This window comes from Narcine bancroftii, chromosome 2 (genome assembly GCF_036971445.1).
Source record: "Narcine bancroftii isolate sNarBan1 chromosome 2, sNarBan1.hap1, whole genome shotgun sequence".
NCBI lineage: Eukaryota > Metazoa > Chordata > Chondrichthyes > Torpediniformes > Narcinidae > Narcine > Narcine bancroftii.
This window is the reverse complement of record NC_091470.1, coordinates 97,897,447-97,919,362: the sequence shown is the minus strand read 5'-3', so window position 1 is coordinate 97,919,362 and position 21,916 is coordinate 97,897,447. Positions and strand designations below refer to the sequence as shown.

General features: G+C 42.1%; 1 protein-coding gene across 10 annotated transcripts in view; it reads left to right on the top strand.

Annotated features, from left to right (window-relative positions):
* LOC138753961 (myoferlin-like) overlaps window positions 1-21,916 on the top strand; it is a 128,304-nt gene that overhangs the window by 24,418 nt on the left and 81,970 nt on the right. For all 10 annotated transcript variants that reach the window (XR_011351526.1, XM_069917595.1, XM_069917588.1 and 7 more), the window contains exons 7-13: window positions 5,191-5,319; window positions 7,314-7,376; window positions 8,548-8,598; window positions 10,155-10,185; window positions 11,108-11,223; window positions 15,020-15,143; window positions 19,480-19,583. Coding sequence is in view for 9 of the 10 variants with exons in the window: in XM_069917595.1 (XP_069773696.1) it covers window positions 5,191-5,319; window positions 7,314-7,376; window positions 8,548-8,598; window positions 10,155-10,185; window positions 11,108-11,223; window positions 15,020-15,143; window positions 19,480-19,583 (618 nt within the window). In the remaining variant the exon portion in view is untranslated. The remainder of the gene's footprint in view (window positions 1-5,190; window positions 5,320-7,313; window positions 7,377-8,547; window positions 8,599-10,154; window positions 10,186-11,107; window positions 11,224-15,019; window positions 15,144-19,479; window positions 19,584-21,916) is intronic.

The following is a 21,916-nucleotide window of genomic DNA, read 5'->3' as shown; positions in this document are numbered from 1 at the left end:
CTGGTCCCCCCTCCCGTCGGTGTGTTTTTTTGCATGCGCATCGCGCATGCGCGACTCCTCGCGCATGCGCGGTTGCGCACTTTTACTCGGCTCTGTGAGCCATTGTTGTAGTTCTTTTTCTACCGACCTGAGGTAGTGGGGCCCTCTCTCCACAGCGGGCCTCTTCGGACAGGTAAGGCCTTCACCTTTTTCCTCCGTTGTCTTCTCTTCCTCTCTTCTTTCCGTTGATTTTGATTTTTCTCCTTTTGTCTCCATCTTCTTTCCACCTTTATACTCACTTTTCTTTAACTTGTATTTCTGTGCCTTTGTATTTTCTCTTGTTTTTCCCGACTTTTCTGGAGAGGGCTGGAGTTCACCGTCCGGCCACTACTCCATCACGTGACTCCTCTCCAAGAAGGATTCTTGACACAGTATGTGGACCAGCCGACTAGAGGAGAGGCCATACTGGATCTTGTAATGGGTAAAGGACCTGGTCAGGTGACAGACCTTGTTGGGGAAGCATTTCAGGGATAATGACCACAACGCCCTGAGATTTAGCATAGCTATGGACAAGGATAAGAGCAGACAAAATGATAAAATGTTCAATTGGAGAAGGGCTAATTATGATGGGACGAGGCTGGAACTAGGGAGAGTAAATTGGGAATACATGGTCTTTGGAGAAAACCGAGAAGTGACATGGAGGGACTACTTGCACGGGGTTCTGGATAGGTTTGTTCCTCTGAGACAGGGAAAAAGGTCAGAGAAGGAAACCGTGGTTCACCAAAGAAGTGAGTCAGCTAGTTCAGATTAAGAAGGAAGCATACATTAGATTTGGGAAGCAAAAAACAGGAAGGTGTTATAAGTGAAGGTTTGTGTGGGTCCCACAGATTAAGAACCAGACCAAGATCGAGGTTCAAAATGTTTATTCTCAAGAGATGCAGAGGAAACAATGGAATTTAAACATACAGTTCGCAAGGGGATGAATATGTACTGCGGGTAACGAGGGAAAATAGACAAAACTTAGGAATGGCACAAACGCGCATACAGTAAACAATCAGATCAAGGTAACGCTACGTGCCCCCACCCCTTGACGTGTACAGACATGGCTCTAACTAACTGACGTCGGGACTCACTCCAACCTAATGCAGAAGATAATACTCACTGGCCACGAGGAGTTGACCTGCACAGGTATTGGGAGGCTAATCACCCTGGGGCAGGCTGGGCCGCATTGGCTGCTGTGACCAATGGCTCGAAACCAAAAGCAAGGGCTTGGCAGGGGTCAGCCCAGGTGATTCACCTGAACCAATTAGGTGAAGGTCAGGGCTAAGTCCAGGCAGGCTTCCTGGAGCTCAGTACCTGATAATTTTAACGAGCAAATCATGAGGGTCATCTTGATGGCTTGGGGAAAGTCTGGCCTTGGCATGCCATGTGTCCGAATAGGAGCTTGGCAGTGCCACCATGTGGCGGCCATGATCTCTCCATTGCAGAAGGACATGATAGCCAGAATTATATGATAGCCAGGAAGCAACTTAAGGACTGGAGAACTAGAAGGGGGCATGAGAAGGCCTTGGCAAGAAGGATTAAGGAAAACCCTTTGATGTTTTCATGAAGACTAGAAGGTCCTAAATTAATACTTTGATTCAGTATTCACCAGAGAAAAGGATCTTGGTCAAGGTGAGGTCCGAATAGAACTAGTTTTTGTGCTGGACCATATTGAGATTAAGAAAGATCTTCTTAAAAACATAGACGTTGATTTGTCCTCTGGACCAGATGAGATATACACAGGTTGCTATGAGAAGGGAGGGGAGAGATTGCTGGTGCATTAACATTGATCTTTGTGTTCTCCTTGGACACAGGAGAGGTGCTGGAGGATTGGAGAATGGCAAATATAATCCCCTTATTTGAAAAAAGGTAATCGGGAGAATCCTGGGAATTATAGACCAGTAAGTCTTGCATCAGTGGTTGGCAAACTATTGGAGAGGATTCTTAAAGACAGGATTTAGGAGCATTTAAGGAGTACAGTCTTCTCAAGGATAGTCAGCATGGCTTTGTGAAGGGAAGACCATGCCTCACAAGACTAATTGAGTTTTTTGAGGAGGTACCAAAAAAAATTAATGAAAGTAGGGCAATTGATGTAGATTTTAGAAAGGCATTTGACAAGAACCCCTATGGGAGACTCGTTCAGAAAGTCATGAGGCGTGGGATCCTTGTGTGGATTTAGAATTGGATTGCCTCTAGAAAGCAGTGAGTAGTAGTGGATAGAAAGTATTCTGCCTGGAAGTCAGTGACATGGATTTCTACAGGGACCTGTTTTGGGACACCTCCTCTTTGTGATTTTTTATAAATGACCTGGTCGAAGATGTAGAAGGGGGAGTCAGTAAGTTTGCGGGTGTTACAAAGGTTGGAGGTGTTGTGGATAATGTTGAAGGTTGTCGTAGGTTTCGGGATGCAGAGTTGGGCAAAAAGTGGTGGGTAGTTTTCAATCTGGGTAAGTGTGAGGTGATGTATTTTGGAAGGTCAAACGAAGGCAGTGTACATGGTTAATGGTAATATTCTTCAGTATGGAGGAACAGAGAGATCTTGGGGTTCAAATCCATAGATCTCACAAGGTTGCTGCACAGGTTGATACTATAGTTAAGAAGGGATGCAGGGCTTCATTAGTCAGGGGATTGGGTTCAGGAGTTGTGAAGTAATGTTGCATCTCTATAAATCTCTGATGAGACCATTCTTAGAATATTGGTCACTTCATTACAGGAAGGATATGGAAGCTATGGAGAGGAGATTTACTAGGCTGTTGTCTGGATTGGAAAATAAATATTATAATGCAAGGTTAGCAGAGTTAGGACTTTTTGGAGCAAACAAGGATGAGAAGTGACTGAATGTCTACAAGACAGCCACTTTTTTTTTCCTAGGTCAAGAATAGCAAACATCAAAGGGCATCAGTACAAAATGAAGGGAGGAAAGTTGTGCTTGGAATGCATTGCTAGGGGTGGTAGTGGCGGCTGGAACAATAGACTTCTAGACAGTTACATGGATGAAAGAAAAAAAGAGGGTTATGAGGTAGGTAGGGTTTCGTTTTTCATTTGGGTAGGTATGTAAAGGTCAGCAACATTGTGGGCCAAAGGGACTGTACTGTGTTGCATTGTTGTAAGTTCCATGATTTGCTGCTATTGTGAGAAGTGACAAAGTTGGTGAATAAAACTTAAGAAATACATAGATTTATGAAATAGGGGTTTAGAATAAAATTGAATGATTTCACTGAAACTTTATGTATCAACCTTATTATCAATTTGCTCTGTCGCAGTCCAGCAATGCAGGTTCAATCCTGGCCTCCAGTGTTCTTTTGTCTTCCCACTTTGACCCTGATATCTCCCACTGGTTCTGGATTCCTTCCACATCTCTCTTAGGTTGCTGGGATATTTGGCCACATTAAGTTATCTCCAGTGTAAGATGAATGGGAGGAGAATTCAGGATAGATTGATGGAATGTGAGAGGGAATAAGTTATACAAAGGTAAACTGGAGGGACTGAATTTCTCCGAGAGGCAAACATGCTCTGTACTGAAAAGCTTCCATCTATGCCATAGAAAAATACATGAAAAATTACATAAAGATTTTTTATTCTTGCTCATCTACACATTTCCAAATCATGCGTTTTCCACTATCTTTGCATATTAATCCTTAGAAAAGCACATCTCCTCGAAAGTCCTTGCTATGGCCTGCAGCGCAATGACTGCTTATTTCCCTACCCTTTCTATTGTCATGGTTAGCCCTTAGCAGAAACATTATTGAGAATTCTGGGTACTGCCCTCCAGAAAGGATGTAAAGGCTTTGAGGAAGTTTCTGTTTGTGTTTCCCAGGTTGGTAAATTATGGCAAAATGGTTGCAAGAGTTAGGAATCAAAAAAATTAAGGTGTCATTCTGGGTGAATGGGTTAACAACCAGTGAAAGTAGGTTTTAAATAATTTACAGAAAATCTAAAGGGAATTTGGAGGAAAATATTTTTATTGTGTGTTCATGGGTTAGGAATGTCCAGTGTGAAGTGGAGGTGAAAGCTGGTTATAAATAATTGCAGGAGGGATTTCCGGGAGAGGAATTTTACAAGGTTACAAAAGAAGCAGTGAATTTCACAGAGATGTGACAGATTATGTTATATTTTATGTTGTATTTTATGTTTTATAGAACATAAATTGTGGCAGTTTTTTTTTTAGTGTAGGTCATATACAAACACTTCAAAGTAGATCTCATTTAAAATGCTGGAGCTCTGCTCAAGCCAGACAGTTCAGACTCTGAGTGCCTTTGCACAAACTTGTAAGAATGCCTAGAAAGACTTCACAAGTAGGTGTTAATTGGTCATTCCGTGGAGAAATGGATTATTGTTTTGGAAAGCAACAGATGAACAAACTTGGAAGATTAGGTCCAGAGCTGCAGTCTATCTGTGCAGTTGGCTGTTCTAAGAGGGTCATGCGGTTTTTCTGTGAGAAAGAGAGAGAGAGAGAATTCAGTTCTACAGTTCAGCAGCAGCAGCAGGGACTGGAACAGGACAAGCTGGCAAGCTTGTGGGAAAACCCCATTTTGAAGATGGGCTGTGAGTTCTTAGTTCACCCTGGTCAAAGCCCTTGTGGTCCATACAAGAGGAGATGGCTGGCTGCATAATGTTTCACTTGAAATAAGGGAAAAAAAAGGAATTCTGTGATGACCTGAAAGAAAGAAGCTAACATCTGGAAAACCCTGATGGGACGTTTCTTCGGCAAGACACTGAGGTGGCTGATCGGAAGGAATCAGTCCAATGAGCAACAAATCTCTCTCTGAAAACTGACAAGCGCCTTCCTGAGTGGTAACCATTTACCTTTCAAGCACCAAAGCCTGGTGAAGATCCATAAATGTTCAATTCTGTGCACAGTATAAGAAATTGCCTGCAACCAGTGAACTTGGAAGAAGGAGAAGTGAGATTGGATTGTGAAGCAAAGAACTTTTCTTACATACAAGTGCACTTAGAATTAGAAGTTAGGTTAAGTTAATAGTAATAAGTTAAAATTTGATCCTGCTTTCATGTTTAAAGATAATTAAAAGCAACTTTTGTTTAAGTAACCATTTGTCTTGGTGAATTTTTATTGCTGCTGGGTTTTGGGGTCCTCTGGGCCCGTAACAGAGAGCATGATGGATGGAATGTGCTGTAGGCTTCTATAATTATGAGAAATTTTCATGATTAGGTTCGAATCCGGATCATCGAAGGCCGACATCTCCATGGTGTCAATATCAGACCTGTCGTGAAACTATATGTGGGAGACTCCGCTTTCCGAACCAGGATCAGACGTGGGAACAACCCAGTCTTTGATGAGGTAAAGGAAAAAACTGTTTGGCAGAAATGTCTGGAAAATTGAGACATGCCAGCTAGTGGATGGGTTGCGGGGCAAATCGCAGCATTGTCCTGGGACATCCTTGGCATTGTCCACTGACTGAGGCACTGAGTGGTAGCAAGAAAGAGAAATGGGGAGTCCTGCACAACATGCCTAAAGTTCAAATTCAAGTTTATGGTTATCATTTAATTGTGTAAGTACAAATGGACAAAACAGCTTTGCTCAGTCCTTGGTGTAAAAACATGCAAACACATATATAGACATTGCACACACATTTACAAGCAATTTATATACAGTGAATATATAAAAATAATAAATATTGTGAAATAAATAGTAGAGACTCAGAGGGATTTTATGAGCAGTTCAGCAGTCTCACTGTCTGTGGAGAAAAACCTGTTTCTCAGCCTAGTGGTTCTGGCTCTGATACTTCTGTATCTCTTTCCCAATGGGAGTAGCTGGAAGATGCTGTGTGTGGGGTGGTAGGGGTCCTTAATGATTTTGCAAGCCCTCTTCTGACAACGATCCTGATAGATCACATCGATGGGTAGGGGGAGGGAGACCACAGTGTTCCTCTCTGCCACCTTTATGATCCTGTGGATTGACCCTAGATCCAATTCTGTACAGCAACTGTACCACACTGTGATGCAACTACTCTGATGATGCTCTCGCTAGGGCTCCTGTAGAAAGTCGACAGGATGGTGGCCGGTAGCCTTGCCCATCTCAGTTTTCTCAGGAAGTGCAGTCGCTGTTGCAGCTTCCTGACAAGTGAGGAGATGTGTGTCCATGATAGGTCACTATTTAAATGGACTCCAAGAAACTTGGGACTCCCCACTCTCTCCACTATATGTAGCGGAGGGTGGTTGTCCCTAGTCCTCCTGAAGTCCACAGTTATCTCCTATGACTTGTCCACAATGAGACTCGGGTTGTTAATTTTGCAATATAATATGAGATTTTCCACCTATTTCCTGGTGAGTCTCATCGATGTTGCTGATGAGGCCAACTACTCTTATGTCATCTGCAAACGATGGCTCTGTTGAAGGTAGATCTTGTATTGCAGTCGCTGGTCAGTAGCATGTACAAGAGTGGGCTGAGCACACAGCCCTGAGGTGCACCAGTGGTCAGCATGACGGTGCTCAATGTTCTGCTACCAACCCAGACAGACTGGTCTTTCTGTTAGAAAGTCTAGAATCCAGTTACAGAGAGGGGGGTTGAGTCCCAGTGAGGACAGCTTCTCCATCAGCCTCTGGAGGATGATCGTATTAAACACTGAGCTGAACTGCAGCCTGGCGTAAGCTTTGCCAGACCACTGGGTCATGCCCAGAAACACTACTTCATAAAATCTATTGAAAATTTGAGACTGTTTCATGAAATAACATGAGTGCAGTAAATCTGTTGAAGATTGATCATGATTGGCAGATTGTAGGGATCAATGTGAAATCAAGATTAGTCAAGATCTCATTATTTGGCTGAAGTCTTGAGAGAATTTCATAAGTAAAATTGGGAAAAGAAACAAAGGTGTTCTTGATTTTGTTGTTTATCTGAGTGATTTGGTGGTAGTGAGTGAGTTTTTTTATGTTGAATGAAGATGAATACAGGTCAGAACATGGTTGGGGTCAAGTGCATCGTGATGTGAGGGTCTGCCTTTCAGCAATATGTTTGTGAGGTGTGTGGGTATGAAGGATGTGGGTGTGTTTGAGAAAGTGACATTCATGAGAGTGAGATTAGCTATGTGTTTGAGAGTACGCTTCAGTCAGTTCCTCAGTGTTCACTGTCCAGACTCTTGGGGTCCTTCTGTCCCCGTGCAGAGAAAACACTGAAACTAATTTTACACAACTTGTCAGGGTGGAGTTCTTAAAAAGGTTCCATTTTCTGCTTTTTTTTATTGGCCTTGTCTAAGGAGTGAAGTGAAACCTGCTGTGGATTTCTTGTTTTTCAATCCAGTACCTAATCCAGGGCTGCATTTCTGTTTTGCACAGATTTTCTTTCAGAATTTTCATAAAACACCATCAGAAGTCTTCAATACTTCCATACACATTCAGGTACGTGAACACAAAGCTAACAACAAACTTCTCAAATCATATCTGAAAATATTCTTTGGCATTCAACTGCCAATGTTAACTAAATCTCTCAGCCATTTTAAAGAATTGTGTTGAATTTAGAGGACAGAAACGGACATTTCTGTACAAAGGTCACCACTAATTTTTTTATATATGATTTGCACAAAGTCCTTCTCCGTGGTCCAATTCAATGATTTGTTGGTAATTTTGCCTTCAATGAAGCATTGGTAGATACTCAAGCTATTCTTGCTGAACGCTTGCATCAGTCTATGTAGTGCCCAGTCCAGACATCTCAGGGATATCACATGTGTGACATCCACCTGGCTAACTGGTGTCTCCAAACCCTAAGATGGAAAAAGATCAGTTTCCGCTTTCGATAACTATCATGTTTTGTATCTCACCCTGATTTATTTTTTAATTCTGTTGCCAACTTCTTGTTTAACACCACATAAACATCTTCCCCACTCATTTGGTTTAGTTATGATTCAATCCAAGGTCAAATCACCTGCAAACATGCTGTTTGGACTGTCATGTAAAGAAAGCACATCGATGAGTCATTGGTGGCGGCTCAAATGTTTAATCAAGATGTTCAAAATGAAGAAAAAGCTCAAAGGCAGACGGAGAGAAACTACTCCCACCACAATAGGAGTACAGAACATTTAAAATTAGAACCTGGCTGAATATTTGGTCGGAACGGGTTAGCGTAGCGGTTAGTGCAACACTATTACAGCACCAGCGACCCAGGTTCAAATCTGGTGCTGTCTGTAAGGAGTTTGTATTGTTCCGCTATGTCTGCGTGGGTTTTCCCCAGGTGCTCCAGTTTCCTCCCACCCTCCAAAATGTACAAGGTTGTAGGTTAATTTGGGTGTAACTGAGTGGCACAGGTTTAAATGGCTGGAATCAGCTTCTACCACGTTGTAAATGAATTTTTAAAAAAAATTAAATATTTGGTCTTCGTTCCCTGCTGTAATCAAATGGGAGAACAAGTGGATCCTCATTTCTTTTCTTCTGCATGTAACTTTTTCTTGATGTGTCATATTTCAATTTTTTTTTGCTTGTCAGATCTGATGGTCAATGTTCAATGTTGGCATATATTTTGGAGAGTGATTGTTATTCAACCTTTATCCTCATGGGCCTTTCCTTGTATTTAAAGGTATTAAATTCACATTCACTTCGCTCAGATTCCATGATTGGCGTTTTCAAAGTAAGTGTTTGTGCATTAAATGTTGGATGTATCACAGATTTTAGTGAAATAATTTTGTTTTTGAACTGTCCAACATGAATGTTGTTTATAGTGTCAGTAATAATGCTTTTCGAACAATGCTGTAAAGTTCTACTGTTTAGACCTGTCGAAGGGCCCAGGCCGTCTACTTCCTATGGATGCTGTGTGACCTGTCTAGTTCTTCAGAACGTTTGTGTATTGCACTTGAACCCAACATTTGCAGACTTAATTTATAAAATAAAATAAAAATGTCAGAAGAATGTATCCATTCAATCTTTGGGGGAAAAAAAAGGCATATATAGTAGCAAAAAAAGCAGGTGAAAAAAAAGTTTAAAATTGGCGCCCCCTAGTAGTCAGGTGTCATTCCATACAGCACACAATCTCAAACAACTGGCAGATTCACCTGCCCAGCATCTATAAACCCCCATGGCTGTTGTTTTCCAGGGGTTTTTACTGTACATCTGGATGTAAAACACAAAAAATGTCAAATGGCATATTTGTAATGTGAATTCTCTGCTATAGACCTAAATGGATTATCAAAGTAGCACCTACAATACGAGTCAGGCCACTCTCTTTATAAATTTACAGCAGGCAATTTTAGTTCTTGACTTTGATTCCTCAATTTCTCTCTTCCAATCTCCTAGCATTTTATCGCAACAATGCAGTTGACTTTGATTAATGTGATTTGATTGAACTTTGTCAAAAAGCTGTCTTGCCAAACTGCTCCATCTGAACTTGTGTGAAACAACATAAAGTGGAGGATTGCACGTAGCTGCAGATCTTGGGAAGAAGTAACCAATGAAGAACAAGAAAGGACCCTCTGGTCTGTTCAGCCCCTCTTGAAGTGGTGCAAAAAAAGCCGTCAAATCCTGGCTAATCTGGGAAATGTTATTGTTCTCTTTCAATGATCAATGCTAGGCTGGGAGTGTGGAACCAGGACTCTTAATATAAAAATTAGACCCAGAACTTGACAGGAGTAAAATTAAGCACTCGGTCAAAATGTGATTGGTTTTAGAGCTCTACTTATAGTAGTTGATTGACAGGTTTTCATTAGTCAGAGATATTAAGACATTGGAGAGAAAGGTAAGAATATTTAGTAAAGTGTAGTTGCGCTGTGAGCAAGAGAAAGAAGAAGTCTGACCCGAGTGGCATCCAATTGGAAAACTCTTTACTTATTCACACGTGCACGTTTTAAACATTCCTCCCAGGAACCCCCTCACACCATGGGACTGAAATGATGTCACCTTCCAACCCACAGTTCACTCTGCAGTCAGAGCCCTATCAGTCGCTGATGTCAGCGGTTCACCCATGACTTTCTGAGCTGGTTTGAACTGAGCTTAGGTGAGCTACCATAGAAGTATGATATCTCAACAAAGAAGGTGCATATTCCAGCAACCAAATGACTGGTTCCTGTACAGTGTGTTCAAACTTAGGCACTGACAGCAGACCCTCAATCATTGCCATGTAACATCATGTGCAGCTACTGATAGACGAACAGTTAGGTTTTTTTTTAACCTTTCTATTCCCTTCCTTTTCAGCTGGACATTGGCTCTGTCTATGATTTTCCAGGTATGCAGTTAATTGTCATTTTGTACCAGCTCTAATCCTTCAATTAAAAAACCCACTCAGAGCTAAAATTGTTAAAATTGAACTTGGATAGTATGCATGTATTCTCTTGAGTATGCATGATTAAGGGGTGATCTAACTGATGTGTTGGCTATGATTAAAGACTTTGATAGCGTGGATAGGAAACCATTTCCTCTGGGGGGGCTCCAGGATCTGTATAAATATAGGGACTTGGAGGGGAGATGTTGCGAAGCAATTCTTCACACAAAAGGGAATGGAAATCTTGGACTCTCTTTCCACAGATATGCGAGGTTAGAGGTCAACAGGAAATTTCAGAACTAAGATTGGTGGAGATTCTTTTATGCAGAACTTTGCAACTGTGAAAGGAGTTTCCATCTCTGCTTCCCTCTCAAGCGTGAGTTCCCTTACCACTCCTTGAAAAAAAAATCTTTCTGTTTTGGGTGCCTGAAACTTTGGTACACAACCAACAGTTCAGATTTAAAAAAACTTGTTTAAATTTTAAATGTAAAAAAAAATACATACAGCATGGTTACAGGCCCTTCTGACCCATGAGCCTGGCCAATTACACCAAATTGACCTACACCCCCATACATTTTGAAGGTGGAAAGAAACTGGAGCACCCAGAGGAAACCCACGAAGACATGGGAGAATGAACAAATTCCTGACGGACAGCACCGGATTCAAACCCTGGTTGCTGGTGTTGTAATAGAGTTGTACTATCAGCTAAGCTAACCATGCTGACCCTACCACATTGCTACCACATTGAGAAGTTATAGTGTAGATATGTTTCAAAGGGACAGAAGGAGATTTGGGTGGAAGGTAAATAGTGCCACAGACTAGATGAGCTGATTTACTTATTTCTGTAGTGTATGTTTGATGTAAATGTGTGGCAATTCTGTGACAGGTCATGCAGTTTTGCGGAAATGGCTTCTACTGTATGAAGTTGATGATACACACTCCATGGCCAAGGGTTATCTGAAAGTCAGCATCATTGTCCTGGCAGTGGGTGATGAGGCACCGGTGAGCACAACCAGATTTTTCAGCCAAATTATGATTTGTTCTCAACCTGACTGGACTGGTAGTTCAGAAAAGAAACAGCAACTTGCAACTTTACAAGACTTGTCACAATTTCCAGCCCCTCAATAGTGTTTGTAACTGATTAGGTGCTTTGTCCACATTGCCACTGCCCCAATATCAGAATCGAACATAGTAATCTGTCAGGAAAAGTACAGTACAACTCCAATTATCCAAAATGGTCAGGACCTGGCCTATGTTGGATCAATTTTTTTTTAGAGAACTGGTCATTTTTTAAAAACAGCCCAGTAGCAGCAGCAAATCACTTGTAAAAGTGTTTAAAATACAACAAACAACAAGTGAAGGCTTTTTAAGCATTAAAATAATGTTTAATTCTCACCAAAAGATGTTGGCCACCACCGATCACTAACACCTCCCCAGAGAGGTGCTTCTGCCCGAAAGCCTGAGGTTCCCATTCCTGCTCGAGCTCGAGGTTCCTGCTGCCACCGGCAGCACAAGGACCCCGCTGCCACCGGCAGCCCGACGTCCTCAGTCAGTTCGGTTCCAAAAAAATTTTGGATAAATAAGGATTTCTAATTTGTTTCCAATATCCTCATTTATCTGGGGTGTCAGACGATTTCAAGTTTATTTATCATCTGATTGTAAAAGTACAACCTGACAAAAAAAGTGTTCTCCACTCCTCAGGGCAATACACTGCAAAAACACATATAGACATAACAGAATACTGACAAATGATACACATGCACAATCCGCATGTAAAAATATTATTGTTAAAGAAATGGTAGAGTCTTGGAGGGTTTGTATGACCAGTTTCATCAGTCATTCAGCATTCTCACTGCCCATGGGAAGATGCTGTTTCTCAGCCTGGTGGTTTAAGCTCTGATACTGCCTTATCTCTTTCCCGATGGGAGCAGCTGAAAGATGCTGTGTGCAGGGGATGGTAGGGATCATCAATGATTTTGCGTGTCCTCTTCAGACAACGATCTCGTTAAATAATATTGATGTTGGAGGGAGATCCCAGTGATCCTCTCTGCCACTCATGGACCTGTGGATTGACTTCTGAACTAATGCTTTATAACAACCATACCACACGTTAATGCAGTGGGCAGGATGCTGTCGATAGACCTTAAATGTCACTAAAGTGGCCTGATCATGATTTCACCACCCCCACTCATTCACTAAGGATTGTCCTGAAGCACTCAATATTTTTGGCTCTTCTTTGCCTGTGCCCTGTGTGATTAAAGCTCTTGAACAGGTTTACTCCAATTCTTTTCCCTCCCATGAAATGAAAACTGACAAGACTCGTGCATGGTTGAAGGACATTGGGTACCAGTTACCAGAAGGGCTCAGGCCCAAAACTTCAGCAATGTGTCTCCTATAGATGCTGAATAGACCAGCTGAATTTTCCTTGAATTTCAGCGTTTTTTATTACCAGTTACTAGCTCCCTGTATCCTCCCTCATTTACATCTTTGTCAGGAGGAGTGATTTTATAGTCTGCGAGACTGAGAAACAGCTGAGTTAATTCTTATCTTACCCAGCCTCTTCATACATCTCTGACAGGTTTCATTGCATAATGCTCTATAGCAGGAATCTGAATGATCTACTCTTTCCCATGTTAGAGCACAGTCCCAATAATTTTTATTTTCTTGATTCAGCTTTCACAATTAAGTATGTTGGAGTTGTGTCAAAATTGTTGAGTCAATTGCAGCTGACAATCTGGCACTGGCTTTTCCAACTGTTGTTTAAGTATAGAGGCCTTGTTGAGGCCCTGACGCTGCTGCACAATTGAGATATACAGAGTCATTGAGATAAGCCTTCCAGGTTGGGTCAGTGAACAATTTCAGACAGGTGGACTGAGGCAAGTGGATCTGACCCATAATTCAGATTTCAGGTTTATTGTCAGAGTGCATACATGACATTGTGGCGACTCACCACAAGACAGGTGAACTGGCCCCGCTTGTAAGCCACGCGGAGGGGCAGCCGGCCAAAATGGTGCCGTCGGGGGTTTCCCTTCCTTCCAGCTCGGGGCTTTCCCTTCCTTCCAGAAACCCGCGCTGGGGAACCACGTGACGCCTGGATGACATCGGCGCCCTCCAGCGTGGTTCTCAGCCAGGTCCGGGCTGGGAGTATAAGTGCAGCCCAGCAGCCTGCAATAAACTAGTCTGCTCACTGAGCTCAACCCGTCTGGTTGCATGTGTTATTGGAGGAGCAGTGTAGCTGTCGCTACAACATTACATATAACCCTGAGATTCTTTTTCCAGCGGGTGAGGCAGAATTACCACTTATTGGTAGTGCAAAAAAACTGTTCACAACATACACATGTAAACAAATGTAGAACTATAAATAGACCGTGCAAAACAGAGAGGAAAAAAAAATCAATGGAGTGCAATAGTAAGGGAATAGAACGCAGCAGCGAGAACAGAGCGTGTGCTGGGTAGTGTGGATCCTTGCTGTTCTCCAACTGCAGTGTTCCCTGTAAATGTTCCCGATTGGAAGGAGGGTTTTGCCTGTGATTTTCAGGGCTGTGTCCACCACCTTTTGCAGGGCTTTACGCTAAGAGGTATTGGTGATTGCAGAGCACACCGTGATGTAGCCGATCAGCACTTTTTTCCACCACACATCTGTAGAAATTTGCCAGAGGTTCCAATGTCATTCCAAACCTCTGCAAACTCCTGAGGAAGTAGAGGCACGGACGTGCTTTCTTCACGATGTCCTTAGTGTGTTGAGTCTAGGAAAGATTCTCCACAATAGTTATTCTCAAGAACTTAAATGTGCTCGCCCTCTCAACCTCTGATCCCCCAATGATCACTGTATCGTGCACCCCTGGCTTTCCCTTCCTGAAGTCAACAATCAGCTCTTTCGTTTTGATGACATTTGACTGTGAGGTTGTTTGTGCATCATTCAGCCAATTTTTCAATCTCCCTCTTGTATGCTGACCCATTGCCCCTTTTTATACAACCCACTACCATGGTATCATCTTAAATCAGTAATTGAGAGTTCCAGCATCATTGTTGATGCTGGAAATCTGTAAGAACATAAAATATTGGAAACGCTCAGCAGATCAGACAGCATTTGTGAATAGAAAACCTTTTGGGTTGAAAATCCTGTGTCCGAACTGCGAAACTAAGCTAGTTTTAAGGTGCAGAGCGGGTTGGGAGAGATGGAATAGACAAAAGGAATATCTCACTTAGGCCGAGGCCAGATTTGCTTGGGTAATAAACTGTTAATGAAGCCATCTCAAGATTCCTTTTATCGTACAGAGCATGTAATGTTTCATAAAATTGCCTTCTGCCTGCCATAAGGCAGAGGGTCACCATTAGAGTCACATGGCACCCCCTACAATAAGAAGGAAAGAGAAGCAAAAGAGAGCCCCTTCAGCATTCCTGCAGCCACACAGACTCCTGTTTGATCTATTGGTAACCCAAACTCCAGATCCAAACCTTCGACACAATCAGGAAACCTTCAGTGCCCAAGCCCCTTCGGAACCCCTTCTTGCCCTCAACACTTTTCTTGAATCCCAGCCCCGATACATGTTTCCCATGAGCCAGTCTCTAGCAGCCAGGAGCCTGAGCGGGTCCCCAACTGCATCTGGGTGATAGGTTAATGAGGGCAGTTGGAGAAAAGGAGAGAGCGAGTGGGAAAGAACATGATCAAAGGTCATGAAAGCTGTGAAGTGCTGAGATGTTCAGGTTTGTGGCAGTGCAGAGAAGAACAAACTCTGAACTTAAAAAAAAGTGTAAATGTGTATTATTTTCTCATTTTAATATGTTGCTACACCAGATTGACAAGAAAGGGACAAATGAAGAGGATGATGTGGAAAGCAATCTTCTGCAGTCAGCTGGTGTTCTCTCCCGCTGGGTTACCTTCATTCTAAAGATCTACCGAGCTGAGGACATTTCACACAGTAGGTCATGGATTAATTTTAAATTTAGATGTACAAGACTGTAACAGGCCAAATTGACCCATGAGCCTGTGCCACCCACAATCTACCTACAATCCCCTGTACGTTTCAAACAGTGGGAAGAAACCTGAGCCCCCGGAGGAAACCCACGCAGACACAGGCGAACATTTTAACTCCTTACAAACAGTACCAGATTCGAACTCCAGTCCTGATCGCTGGTATTATAACAGCTTTGTGCTAACCGCAATGACATCTCTTAATGCACCCACCACCTTATACTGGACAATGAAGATATTTAATCCTGAATACTTTTGGGTATATCTTATGGATTTTGGGTTGCTGAACATGAAAATCACCTTTAAAAATTTCTTATCACATTTTATTATTTAGAAATAATCTATTTTTGTGATTTCCTGTCCTATTTTAAGTCTACTAATATATTGCCCACAAAGCAAGCTGGTTTGGTCAGTCCAAGCAGGGCTGGGCAGGCACTCAATGCAGGTGCTATGCAAATGTTGTCTTCAGCCTGGGCATGCTTAGTCAGGATAGATGCAGACAGGCTATAAAAGCAGCTCACATATACAGATGCTGGGCATTACATTGATATTGAACGCATGTTGATGCACATATTCTTCAGGCAGTAGCATAATGAGTGTACTTGACAATAGCATTTATTACCTTCAGGAAGATTTAATGCAGCAGAAATGTCTTGTCAATGTCACAACAACTGCGATACATTCTGTTACATTTGTGGCGAGTATGTGCTTAATGACAAATTCAATAAAAGTTAATTTAATGTTTCTTCAACTTCCTACAAGATACAGCAAATCTGAAATTATCTTTGTATTCAACTTGAAATTGTCTATCATAATCCCCAATTTTTTTTAATGGAAACAAACCTTTTGAAAAAATTTGTTGTCCAGTGTCATTAGAAATCTCTCTTCAGCCTTAACTCATTTTTATGCCCATAGATCAATCTTTTTGGCATTACAATTTAGTGGGATTGTACTTTGAGTGATGCATGTTTACACCAGTGTGGTTGGCAAAATGGGTTGATAGATCTCTGGCCCTTAATGGGCAAATTGTACCTTCCGTCAGGTCTCCCTGTAGAATATCCTAGTGCAGGATAGAGCCAGTTACTTTGCTTCCTTGGGGAAGGACAGTGAGCCCAACTGATGATGAGTTAACTCTGCAACAGCTCCATTGATTGATTGCAAAAGCCACAGAGTAACCAACCAAAGTGTGTGATTTTTTTTTCTCCCTCTTCTTAGAAATTGAACAAGTCTGTACAGTCCCGTCAGTGAATGTGATGTCCTTGTCCTGAGAAATCAATGGGAAAGGTTTGAACACAATCAAAGTTGAAAACATAAAGAAAGTGAGATTAGAGGGTTGGGCTTGGCTTTAAAAAAAAGTCCTGCAAATTACAAGATCAATCGAAACAATTACAATAGAAATCCAGACCTATCGGGGATTGGTTGGTTCAGTTTTTTTGATTTTCGGGCAGTACTTTTAAAATTCAAATTTTGATAGTTTATTAATTAAACATTTTAAATATATATACATGTACAAAAGAAAAGAAATATTTATTTGTTCATTTCCACACTATGCACACAAAAGCCTGCTAAATGTAAAAAGTTTGAGAGTTTTCAAAATGTCCGGATTCTCAGGTGGTCCAGATTTCTGGCATCTGAATTTTTGGATTTCCACTGAAAATGGAAAGAGGTGGAAAGCAGGGTGCAGAGTCAATCTTTATTGCCACAATTACATCTTATGAGTTGGTACACTGTTCTTAGATTTAAATTTGCAATGGTTGAGAACAGAGAAGGCTTGGATTGAAAATTATAAAAAAACTGTAAATGTTGGAAATCTAAAAGAAAAACATAAAATAAAAAATGAAAGAAAATGCCAATCAGGTTGGGCAGCATCTATGGAAAGAAAAACAATTAACATTCCAAGTTGTAAAACACACAAGTCTGCAGGCACCATGGTTGAGGTAAAAACACAATGCTGGAGAAACTTAGCAGGTCAAACAGCATCCTTTATAGCAGTGGTGTCACCCAGTGCAGTAACTCATGGTGGCACTCCCCACCTACCATGGACCAAATGTATGAGTATACCAAGCACAGGTGTATGTTCCTTGTATGTCAGGGGTGGCAATGATGCTGAGTGGTGGTGGTAGGGTGGGGGGCTCTGACCGGAGTGCATTATGATTCAAAAAGTAAATTAGCATTGAGTTTTAGCTTTGTAGTATATTGATACATGTAATCTGGGTTTATGAAAAATGTTTTTGACAGTCATTTTGATGTCACCCATTGTGGCCCACACTGTGCTTTATAGAGCACAGATAAAGATACATAACCAATGTTTTGGGCTTAACCTGTCATCGACATATGAAAAAATATGGTTCAGATTGAAATGTCTTCATTAGAACTGAGAAAGAAAGAAAACCAGTTGCAGAAAGGGTGGTGAGGGACAAATAGAACATTTCTGGTAGGAAGGGATCACATTGCCATGGGGATGATCTGTTGATAAGAAATTATGCGTGAAAATGTGATGAGTATCACAGCTAGTAGAGCAGCTGCTCTCAGCACAAGGTCTGGGTTTGATGCTGGCCTCGGATGCTGTCTGGAATTTCCATGTTCTCCCTGGGACTGCTTGGGTTTGCTCCAGTTTCCATCTACTTCTCAAAAATGTGATTAACATAGGATTATAGTAAATGGATAATGTTTGAAGCTGACTCAGCGAGCTGCAGGTTTCATATCCATGCTATATTTCTCAATGAACACAGGAACAAGGCAATTATGTAGAAAATCAACAATAGAGAAAACCTAAGTCAGTATTGAAGATGGATGACCGAAAGCAGCACTGGAGTCTTCTGATAGAATTGGAGAAAGCAAGTTACCTAAAGATTTTTGAACTTGGAATGTAGTCAAGATTCAAGATCCTTTGGCTGTTGTATAATAAAACAGATGTCATATTACATGAAATTGCATTTAGATTGCTGCAAGGCAGACAAAGATTCAACATCAGAAGGAATTGTCTGGGCCCCTTATAGTCAAAGAAAGAAAAGCAAAAGAGTCATTGAGTTTCCATGGATACGCCTCCAATGCTTCCACAGCCCCTGCAGAGCACAGACTTCACTCCAAACAATCGGCAACCTGAGCTCCAGATCCAAACCTCTGGCATGATTGGGGAGCCTTTCAGTGCCTTCTTAGGAACAGCACCTAATAGCCTGAATTTGACTGGGCTTGTCTGATCTCGGAAGCTAAGCAGGCACAGGACTGGTCAATTCTTGGAGAGGAGACCACCTCAGAATATCAGGTGCTGTACGTTTCTGTGAGGGGTGCTGGACAAAGTGACAACTTTCTGTCTGCCTTACGGTAGACAGAAGTTAAAAGAATTTAATGTACGTTACATTCTAGAAATATTATTACATGACAATAATGGAACCTTTACCTGGCATCCGGTTCTGACACCTCATACCCCTTCAACCAGCCTTGAGCCGTCTGCAGCCTGGTGAGAAGGAAGATGAGGTGCTGTTCCTCAAGCTTCTATTGGGTCCCATTAGAACCTGCATGAGGTCATAAGTCAAAAGACAGTCCCTTCAGAATTGCTGAAAGTAAACGTTCGGCGCCCAAGGCCCTTTGGGAGCTCATCTTATCCTCAGCACCTGCAGTCAATGTTGCAGATTAAGAAATGCAGCATCAAATTTCTACATAAAGATCAGAGAACCAACAATGAGGTAGTGAATAGATGAATGAGGAATGAATATTGACCAAGACACCAACACTGACAATTTGTTTTTCGTCACACTGAAATGACTGCTCCCTTTACAACTCCCAAGTGGCAGAGGGGCACCACTCCTGCTGCTGCCGCCACCTTGAAATCTGACCTCTGGTTCTGGATGAAGTTTGCATTCTCCCTGTGGCTGCATGGGTTTCGTCTGGGTGCTCCAGTTTCCTTCTCTTCCCAAACACGTGGGTTAATTTGCCATTGTAAATTTCCTTTAGTGTTGTAGAAGTGGAATTTGGGGGAAGAGTTGATGGGAATATGGAGAAAATAAAATGGGGACAGTGTAGATGGTGCTTGATGGTCAGCAGGGGGAATGCTTTTGACTTTGGGGTAATCTAAATGCTGTGGAAACAGCAGACAAGGACCTGCCAAAGTAGTCCATTGAATAAACTACATTTCTTATAGTGCCACATTCTTTCAATACTGAGATTGTCAGCCTCTGCTGTTGCAAGTCTCGAGTAGCACTTAAGAAGTTAACTGACTGAACTTCAGGGTGCTGAGCCACAGCTTTCATTGTGGACTGAAATAATATTCTTTCCATTTTCAGTGACAAGGGGACTCATGACAAACTTGAAGCACCTGTTTGGAGCGGATTCTGACAAGAAGGATGGTGTTGACTCTTTTCTTGAAGTCAGTTTTGCTGGAAGTAAGGTAAGCAACAGATCATCTTTTCTCATTGGGTTATTAAATACTGCAGTGAGCTTATATAGTAAAACCTCTGTAATCCAGAATTCAAGCAACCGGCAAAAAAAAACTGTGGAAAATAAATAGGTAGAAAATATGGGTTTAAAATTTGTGTGCCTTGTTGTTAGTTTGCCATCAAGCAACATGCAATCTCAAGCAACCATAAAATTCATTTATTTGGCATCTAAGGAGGCAGCAACGGATGGGGATTGCATCAAGTTAGAGGAGTACACAGTGTCAATATTAGCAAGTGCACCGATGACATCACCGTACCCAAGACCATCATTACTCGCCCCAACTAGAAGTCATGGATGACTGTCTAGCCCAACGAGTCACTTCCGGGACAGCAGTGACACACAGCGCATCCGTGCCCACACCAACCACAAAGCCCCACCAACTGACTGCTGGAGATGTTTCCCTCCTTTGAATGACTTCTACGCACGCTTCGAGGTGAAAAATGATGTAGCTAGTCATGGAGCACATCAAGATTCAGTTACCCCCTCATTGGACCCTCTGCAGTTGCGTACCACCCCAGCTGAACTACAGACTACGTCATTGCCTCCACGCTTCACCTAGCCCTCACCCACCTGGAAAATAAAGACTCGTATGTTCGAATGCTGTTCATAAGATTTCAGGTCAGAATTCAACACAATCATATGGCAGCACCTGATTAGGAAGCTGAACCTGCTGGGCCTAAACGCCTTCCTCTGTACTGGATTCTAGACTTCCTGGCTGGAAGACCTTAGTCGGTCTGGATCAGAAATCCCCAGGGCTGCGTGCTCAGCCCACTGCTGTTTACCCTGCTGACCCATGACTGTGCAGTGAGATACAGTTCTAAGCACATCATTAAGTTCACTGATGACATGATGTAGTACGGCTCATAACCAAGAACTATGAATCAACTTACAGAGAGGAGGTACAAACAGTAATGGACTGGTGCAGAGACAACGACCTACATCTGAACATCAACAAAACAAAGGAGATGGTGGTGGACTTCAGGAGAGCCCAGGGGGATCATTCTCCACTGACCATCAATGGCTCCACTGTCAAAGTAGTCAAGAGCACCAAATTCCTTGGCATGCACCTGACAGAGAATCTCTTGTGGTCCCCCAACACCAGATCCATTGCCAAGAAGGCCTAACAATACCTTTACTTCCTGCAGAGGTTGAGGAATGTCCAGCTTTCACCCTCCACCCTCACTATATTCTACAGGGGATGCATTGAGAGCATCCTATGTAACTGCATCACTGTCTGGTTCAGGAACTGTACCATCCCAGAATGCAAGTCCCTGCAACAGATAGTAAAAACTGCAGAGGGGATTATTGGAGTCTCTCTCCCTACCATGATAGACATTTATATGGCCACTGTTTGCAGAAAGCCATAAACATCGTGAATGACACCCCACCTGCAATCTGTTCTCACTCCTGCCATCTGGGAAGAGGTACTGAAGCATTCGAGCCCTCGTGACTAGATTATGAGACTGCTTTTTTCCCCAAGCTGTGAGGCTTGTTAACTCAAGGGAAACAAGGCTATGTAACATGATATTTATAAGTGATGTGTTATTTATTAAAAAAAAAGTTTCTGATGCAATTTAGCAATGTAAATAATCAGCTACACGGTCTGGAGAAATGCTATCTCATTTTCACTGTACACTGCAAGGTTTATGGTATGAACGACTTGACTTGATATAAAAAGAATAGTTCAAGAAAAATAAGGCAGTTGTCTTTGGTTCATTGATTATTCAGGAACCTGATAGCAGTGGGGAAGAAGCTGTCCTTGTGCCGTTGAGTGCTTGTCTTTAGGCTCCCGTACCTTTTTCCTGATGGTAGCAGAGTGAAGAGGGCATGGCCTGGGTGGTGGGGGTGCTTGATGACCACTAATTTTTTTTAACCCACTATTCAGTAATCACATGCTCAAGCCCATAGTACAATATCTTTTGGAGCTGTAGCAAGTGCAGCCCCAGACCTATAGCTTTATAAGGGGGTAGCTAATTGGGACTCAGAATTCAACTGTACCTGTATAAGGAGCATCAGCGAATAAGGACTGAGAATCAGCAATATGCCATCCATAACCACCTTATTTAGCTATTGACAGTGTAATTTTCCCACTGAATGTACCTTTGCTGAGATTTATAAAATAGTTCCTTAATTTGTCTGTCAATGCGCTTGTATATCTTCACAGTCTACTTTTGCCAAGTAAATGGTGAAGATAGATAAGGGTATTGGCCTTATCTGCCTTCACAGATAATTACCTTGATTTAAATTAAGGACTTTAGTTTCAGCAGAATTATCTCTACCTCA